The 8,621-nt window shown below is 34.6% G+C and overlaps 1 protein-coding gene across 1 annotated transcript; it reads right to left on the bottom strand.

The window, feature by feature from the left end:
- Nucleotides 1–1,496: 1,496 nt before the first annotated feature.
- LOC110901552 (heavy metal-associated isoprenylated plant protein 2) lies at nt 1,497–2,104 on the bottom strand. The gene is made up of 2 exons (XM_022148373.2): nt 2,065–2,104; nt 1,497–1,976 (listed from the first exon to the last, which is right to left on the bottom strand). Exons 1-2 carry the CDS (start codon nt 2,071–2,073, stop codon nt 1,659–1,661), a joined length of 327 nt encoding a protein of 108 aa, XP_022004065.1. The 5' UTR covers nt 2,074–2,104; the 3' UTR covers nt 1,497–1,658.
- Between the last annotated feature and the right edge of the window lie 6,517 nt (nt 2,105–8,621).

Here is an 8,621-nt window from a genome sequence, read left to right as displayed (position 1 = left end):
TTAAAAACCAAATTCATTAATGTTTCTAAAAAGTTATAAAAAAATGTTAAAATATTTAGTAAAAAAAGGTGTTCGATTTGTTGTTTCATCAAAAATAAATTTAAAAACGATAACCATATAAATATACGTTAGTTAGATAAAGAAACCGATCATGTTTTAGTTATAAAATGCATTATCCCATTGCGTAGCATCTATGTACCTATTAGTAATTAGTAAAGTATATCAGTAAATTACATAGTAAATTACATATGGAGTCAGTTTGTATTAAATATCAAGCCGAGTTCAATCAGAGTTAAGTTTGTTCTTTAATTTGTTCCAATATATTTGTAATTTTGATATTTCTTGTCTATTGATAGTATGTGTTTTTGTAGTTTTGATATTTCTTATCTATTGATAGTATGTAGCGTGTTTTAATATTGATATATATACATTGTTTTTAACTTAATGTACGTGTTGATTTAAATAGAATATGATATACTTTTCAGATACACTTATACATTGTTTTTAAATAATCTACGCGTTGATTTAAATTGAATATGATATACTTTCGAAAAGATTAAAAAGTTTATGAGCCAAGTCAAACTTATTATTATATGCTCATGCCTCAAACTAGACATGCTCAATTCTTGACATTTGAAAATCAACACCGTTTTATGTACAAGTTAAATCAACGACTTATATGACTGCAAAATCTTGGAACTTATCATGTTGATCTTGCAAGTGTTAAGTTTCTCAATTCTTAAACCAACTTACCTAGTCAACTCACCCACTCAATATCAAATTCTCTAGTTGTGTATAAAATTACTTAAATTGAACGAGTGTTTGGTATACTTGAACCATTGACTTATTGACCATGTAGAGGAAAAAATAATATTTTGACACACTGCTATTTTGACATAAAAAAAAAAACTACATTTTAACATCAAAACTATTATCGGTTTCCAGTAAACAATAGAAACAATATGAAAAAAAATCTAACCCTGATTTGTCATAGGTTGTTAAATGAGTTTATTTAACCCTTACCTCTTCGGTATACTTTAACCATTTTTAACTCTATCTAAGGGCTACATTACCTATTTTTCCCCAATCATATTTTAACGGTTTTTCGTTTAAAAAAAAATAATTAATTCAATCTCTTAGCATAATGTTAACATCCCATTTAACGTTTCTTAATACAAGGATGAAATGGTTTTTAATGCCGGTTAACATGCAAATATGCAATGTCACCGCTAACACCCCAAATGTTAGGGTACACCCTATAACCTACCTTATATGTGATAGATTAGTAAATGGATCAACAAATTTAATGTTGTTTAAGTTTGAACACGGCTTATTTAACTTAATAAAACATAGCTCTGAACTTAATCTTGAATTGCATGTTCTTGTCAATTCTAGGTTAACTCGTCAAATATTTGTTACTAATTTAATTATATATATGTTTATTGTATTAAATGAAACTATTATAACAGGATTGTAGGCTATACTCAAAACTCCGATATGCAAAGCTCATATTCGAGCACGTTTACTCGTTTCTTACTCAAACTCATACTACGAAAGAAATGCATTTATACAAACAAAAAATAAACACAGAATTGCTTTGAAATAAACGACACACAACATTTTGATTTTGTATTTTACAATAGTCAGTAGTTCGAGCATCATTCTATTGAACGATACACAGGGTAATACCCATACCCATATCCATAATCATAAGGAGCGTTACAATACATCATTGGAAAGAGTTTATTTTCATCTTTCTCCTTCTCCTTTTTTGGTCCAACACTAACTATCTGAGCAACCCATCGTTTCTTCCTCAAGCAAGTTGCGACACAAACAGGATCGACATCACCGATCACCACTAACATCTCCTTCGGTAGATCCACCGTTACCTGGTCGACCCCAGATAATTTAGTGACAGCCTTCATCACCCCTTTCCTGCATTTTTCGGAGTGCATATTAACTTTTATTTTTATCTCCTGCAATTGTGCATGCATGCAAATCAGTAGTTAGGAGGGAAGATTTATGATACAGAAAGTGGGTTATGCAAAAGAAGAAAAAGATTACCTGAACCATCGTGTATGAGAATTAAATGAAGACGATCATAGTATAAATATATGTTCTTAAATCCATGTTAAATTTATAGAATCAACCCTACGTATCTTGAGAACCACATCATACCTAACATATTGAATATGCAAAGACTTTTTGACTTCTTAAAATGTCACTTTCAGGAAGGACTCATTCCGAAATCATTTATTTAATAAAAAGAGTTATGTCATCCTAAAAAAATAATAATTTTATACTATTTTTTTAGGTGTAATATCATAAATATATATCTACACACTCTAATTTATATACAAATAAAATACTCTTACTGGGAGTTCGGTTAGTAGAATATAGCAAAAGAATGGAAATTTAAAAGAATTTATATATAATAAAATCTAAACTGAATTCTAGAATTTTAAATTCATTTTAAATTAAAATTTTAAATGAAAATTAGAATATAGATTAGAATAGTAACATCATTAAAAGATGAGCAAATGGTATCGGGTATAGGTACCGGTCTCAAATCTACCAAACCGGTGTGTTTTCGGTACCGGTTCTGCACAGGTATTCACCGGTTTTTACCTTCAAATACCGGTGCCGTACCAGTACGGACCGGTACCGAACCGTACCATACTAGGTATATAAGGTACCGGTACCCACGTTTAGAGATTTCGGTAAAGGTATTTTCGGTACGGTTGGTATCGAGCTCATCAAATCCTATAACAACGTAGCAATGCAAGTAATTGCACCGTTTATATTACTTTTCATACACACAGTAAGTAAACTGTATTTTGTTTGAATTGGGTTTTATATACACAACAACTTATTTTGCTTTCTTTTTGTCTTTTTCTGTAATGAATGAATTGTAGCATGTAAAATTAACTTGGATATTTAGATTATTGATGAGCAAATCGTATCAAATCCTGTAATCAAACTGGTATCGCATTGGTACCAAATTTACTATACCAAATCATTCTCGATACCAATTTGGTACCCACCTTTTGGCGTTTTCAGAATCGTTACTTTCGGTTCGACACCGGTCTAGCACCATACCTGTATTTATTGATTTTTAGCTTCAAATACCATACCGTATTGTACCGAGCATTTTCGGTGCCGGTAACTAATTTCGATGATTTTTCGGATCGGTACTTTCGGTGCCATTACCGGTACCGAGCTCATCCATATTTTAACGTGATAGCACCGTGATAACTGAGCTCCTCCATATTTTAACGTGATAGCACCGTAATAACTGAATTAAAAACAATCAAATTTTCAACGTGTAGGACGTGTGGGTCCTATACTTACCACGTCATTTTATTTATGTTTTGATATTCGGTATCTGCTTGTTATCGCTGACACGCGTTTTGCAGTCATTGGATTGCCGCCGCAACGCGCGGGTGGAAAATAACTAGTTCGATATGAAAAATAAGTTTGTCAAAAGAATTTGAAAAATAAATGAATTTTTTTTTGCGTAAAAGGGTATACCCCAGTGATTGTATTACTATCCAAAAAAATAACAAGTAGAATGGCTGGTTGCCAAACTAGTTCAATAGTGTGACATGCGACACTAAAGTAAACCAAGAAACAAAAGCAAAACTACAAACCGAACATAACACCTAAACACTATACATTAAAATCAACTAAAGTTGCAATATGTTTAGGTGGTATCCGCTTCATCCAACGATGAAATCTTCCAAATCTTCAATAGTCTTGTAACCCGCTCGTTCTTCTTGAACTTAAAAGAGTGTAGCTTCAAGCGAACTATCTCTGTAATATGTTCATCTAACTTCTCTGGCGGCCTTAATTGATTATTGAAAAATCTCGCATTCCTTTCCTGCCACACATAATAAGCAAAAGCGGCAACCAGTATCTTTCGAATCACCCAAATCGCCAATTTAGAGTTTGCATTCGGAATTAACCATGCTAGCACATCATCCCATTTTCCATCAATTTGATACATGTCAACCTTTGCACGAAGAGAACACCAAACTTTGCTGGAGTATGGACACTCGAAGAAAAGGTGTTCATGCGATTCCAGCCCCCTGTTACATAAGAGACATGACATTAAATTCATGTTACCAGCTGCATTATTCCACATTTGGATCCGATCCTGCGTAGCAAGCTTTCTTCGACAAATCAACCAACAAAAGAACGCATGTCGTGGAATAGAGAAAGACGACCACACCATCCTATACCAATCCACCTCTTGACCCGAATTTCGCAGAGAATCCCAAGCCGTTTTTGTAGAAAAATCCTCAGTCACATTCGGCTCCTTTTCCCACAATATCGTATCCATCTTATTTGGTATTAGAGAGACCGGATTCAGCTGAAATAGAATAGGAAACAAGTCACGCCAAGCATCGGGCCAAACCCATCTATTATCGTGTACCACATCAGCCACTTTATAATAAATAGTTAGCCCTTCCCTATTCATTTGTCTAGGGGTAATATACGAGCTCAGAGGACACTGATCACACCACTTATCATGCCATAGAAACCTGTGTTCGCCATCACCTATTTTAGAAATAAAGAAACTTCGAACAATTGGCCTTAGTTGAAGCAACTTCCTCCAACTCCAACAATTGTTTGTTTGTGTAGGAATATCCCAAAAACTTCGACCTTGCAAGTGATACGAGTGCACCCATTCCACCCAAAGAGATCGCCTACGAGAAACAATGCTATAAATATGAAACGCCATTAAAGCTTTATTCACATCAGCAATGCGTCTAACACCCAAGCCACCTTCTTTCTTTGGTAAACAAACGATATTCCATGAAACTTTTCCTCTGCCCTTGACTATACGGCCTTGACACCATAGGAAACTTCTTAATTTTTGTTCAAGCTGTTTAACTATACTTACCGGTAGGATAAAAACCGAAGCCCAGTAAACATAAAAAGCTGACAAGACTGAGATCACCAATTGAAGTCTAGCCGCAAAAGAAAGATATTTAACTTTCCAATCAGAAATTCTATTCTCCATTTTTTCCACTAACACTTTGCAATCAGAATTTAAGAGTCTCGTAGCAATTAGAGGAACACCAAGGTACTTTATTGGAAGCGATCCTTCTTCAAAAGGCATGATAGCAAGAATATTAGTCTTTACATGGTTTGGAACATTGCAAAAGAAAGCCGTACTCTTCGCGAGACTAGGGATCAATCTAGACATATCTTTAAAATCATTCAAGGTATCCATAATAACCTTCACAGATTGCACCTCTCCTCTAGAAAAAAGAAAATGATCATCTGCAAAACATAGATTAACAATCTTCTGTTTCTCGCATCTCTTATGGAATCGGAAAGAAGAGCCTATAGAAGTTGCAACCTGAAGCATCGACGTAAGAACTTCCATAACCAGCGTAAAAGGGTAGGGTGACATTGGGTCCCCTTGTCTGAGACCCCGCTTACCTTTGAAGTATCCGAATAGATTGCCATTTACGAACACAGAAAAAGACGAGGATGTGATGCATTCCATAATCCAATAGATCATTTTTTGATGAAAACCAAAGCCATTCAGAATAGCACAAAGAAAATCCCAATCAACCGTGTCATAAGCCTTTTAGATATCCACTTTAAAAGCGCATCTAGGAGGGCCGTTGTCCCTGTGATAGTTGTGCATATGGTCTTGCACTAGAAGGATATTATCTGCTATTCTTCTACCCGGTACAAAGGCTGATTGGTTTAAACTTACCGCCTTATCCAGACCCTCTAAAATTCTAGTAGATAGAATTTTAGTAATACATTTATAAAGAACGTTACAACATGAAATAGGCCTATAATCCGTCACACGACAAGGTGTAGTCACCTTAGGCATGAGTGCAATAATGGTATGATTTACCTCCTTTAGCATTCTTTTTTAGTTGAAAAAATCTTTTATTGCATCACAAACATCATTTCCCACAATCGGCCACGCCTTTTTAAAGAAATCAGAAGAGTAACCATCCGGGCCCGGAGCTTTATTTTCATCAATAGAAAACATGGCTGCTTTAATCTCCACATTCGTTACTTCTCGCACCATGTGCTCAGCGACATGATTTTCCAAAACATTCGGAAACAATTCCGGTGTAGGCATGCTAGTAGTATCACCCTTCTGGCCAAGAAAAGCAGTAAAATGATTCACAAAAGCATTAGGAACATCATTCCCTTCATAAAAATTTCCATTAACATCTTTAATAATGTCAACTCGGCTTCTATGATTCCTACATATTACGGAATTATGGAAGTATGCTGAATTAGCGTCACCAACCTTCAACCAGTCAACCTTGGATTTTTGCTTCAAGAACCGTTCTTCATCAAGTAAAGCCTCTTGATAAGAGACCAAAATAGTCGATTCACTTTCTCTAAGCAACAAATCAGCCGGGTTTGAATCAATCTTCTTTTGAACCACATCCAACTCTTCCCGTAACAATTTAACTTTTTTATGAAGGTTACCATGCTTAAAAAGAAGGCTGCGGATTGGATGTTTTAGAGCTTTCAGTTTTTTCACCATTCTAAACATCGTAACCCCATTAATATGCTTCGACTACTCCGCTTTTACAATATCTCCAAATTCCTTTTTGTAAACAATGAAATTAGGAAACTTGAACGGCTTCGGTTTAGACAATCTCGTACCCGGAATTTTTAGAATACATGGAGTATGGTCCGAAATTCTGTATGGTTGGAAAACCGCACAGGCACTCGGAAACTCGTCCGTAAAATAAACATTTGCCAAAACTCGATCAATCTTCTTCAAAATACCAACTCCATTTTTCGGCTTTTGAGTCCAAGTAAAGTGGAGACCTGAACAATTGACATCAAAACTTCTAACCGATTAACAAACTCATTGAAGTCCCTCATACCTGTACAGATTTTCGATGTTCCCATAGCCAAATCTTCTAGGAACAACGACGAGTTAAAATCACCCATGATCGCCCACGGCTTGTCCTTAATAAACAGTTTATGCAAACATAGACTTTCCCATAGTTTTCTTCTTTCAATATAATAATTATCCGCGTAAACGAAGGAACACATCATAGCTTTATTAGTATCTTTAAAAATCAGCTGAGCATGCATGACTTGGGGAGTAATAGATAGTACCATAACATCAACAAAATCTGTATTCCAACCCAAAAGTATACGAGTACCCTTCGAACAAATAGACCCATTTAAAGACCACTTCCAGGTACGACATATTGTTTTACAAACTCCCAGTAGTTTAGAGACATTAACATGAAATATAAATGAATTATAATCTGTCAAAAAAATTGAATTATGTAACAAATTCAGGTGACAAAATAATCACAAAAAAAGTTCTAATCTATCACCGTGATGGGTTGTTGAATTTCCATTGTTTAAAGCGTCTATTTTTACTAAATTGTGTGAAATGAAGTTTTAGAATGCGCTACTTTAAGATGGTTTGTATTTTGCAGCTCTCGACATGTTTAAGGTGCATCTTGGAGGCTGAACGAGGTTTTGGAACGAAGCTAGCGTGTAATACAGACATTGTAAACAACCTAAGACATAAACAAGACACCCTCCAGGCTGTTGGCACTGAACTTGTATCAACACATCATAATAACATTAGAAAGACTTGCCGTGATAAGAATGAGAAAATTTTCAAGTTTTTACAGTTAGAGTCGGAGATGGTATACACTATGTGAATTTGCACAAATTTGAAAATGGTATTCCAACACATAACACTTTGCAAATTTACTCAAAGTCACAACACATCTCAAACAATCCAACTCTATGTAAATTTATGAAATCGCTAGATGTATCGAACACTTTTCATTCAATGTGATTTTAGTTAAAGTAGTACAAACCCAATAAAGTCGCACTCACTTATAAAGTCCCACACATTGGTAGTTTTCACTCCTAAAGCAGGAGGAACTTCAAAATCCGACTTGTCAATCAACTTTTGTCGATAAACACCACACCTAACGCTCAAACACGATCTAGTCACCCTCAGAAATCGTCTTTAACCATTTTTTTAATAAAAACACTCAATTTCTTAGGTAATTTCAATCAAATGTCACAATTTCAAACTCTAATTTGAAGAAACACAACAAATTGACTCAAGCCAAATCTAAATGAATTCAGTTTTACTCATACAACAGTTCCTAATTAAAATCCATTGATTTTTAAGAAAGAGATGATGAAATTGATTGTTAATTCTCGAATACATGAACTTGAACCTTTTAAATCAAGAGCATATTGGTGTGTGCGAAGCGTGATATGTTTTTATTGATATTTTAAGCTCATTTTACGCATTAGTCAAGTTTTAAATTTATAAAACACGATATTCTACTAACACTAAACACACACTTGGGCAAGTGCACCCATCATGAGCGTTGGTAAGATACTGAGGTCGTCCAAGGACACAAAAGCTTTTAGTACCAGTTTATCCTTAACGTTTAGTCAATCTAAATTTTTTTGAGAAAAGGTTTGAAACATGAAAATAAAAACTAAAAATGCAGAAATAAAATAATAAAAACAGATAGACAAGATGAATCACTTGGATCTGACTCTCCTTTAATGTATCCTTTGATGATTTTTGCACTTTCGGACTTTTTAAGAGATTGTCTTAGTTATAGTAGTAG

Source organism: Helianthus annuus, chromosome 4 (assembly GCF_002127325.2).
Source record: "Helianthus annuus cultivar XRQ/B chromosome 4, HanXRQr2.0-SUNRISE, whole genome shotgun sequence".
NCBI classification, from domain to species: domain Eukaryota; kingdom Viridiplantae; phylum Streptophyta; class Magnoliopsida; order Asterales; family Asteraceae; genus Helianthus; species Helianthus annuus.
The sequence above is the reverse complement of the archived record's forward strand: the minus strand, read 5'-3'. Positions and strand labels throughout refer to the sequence as shown.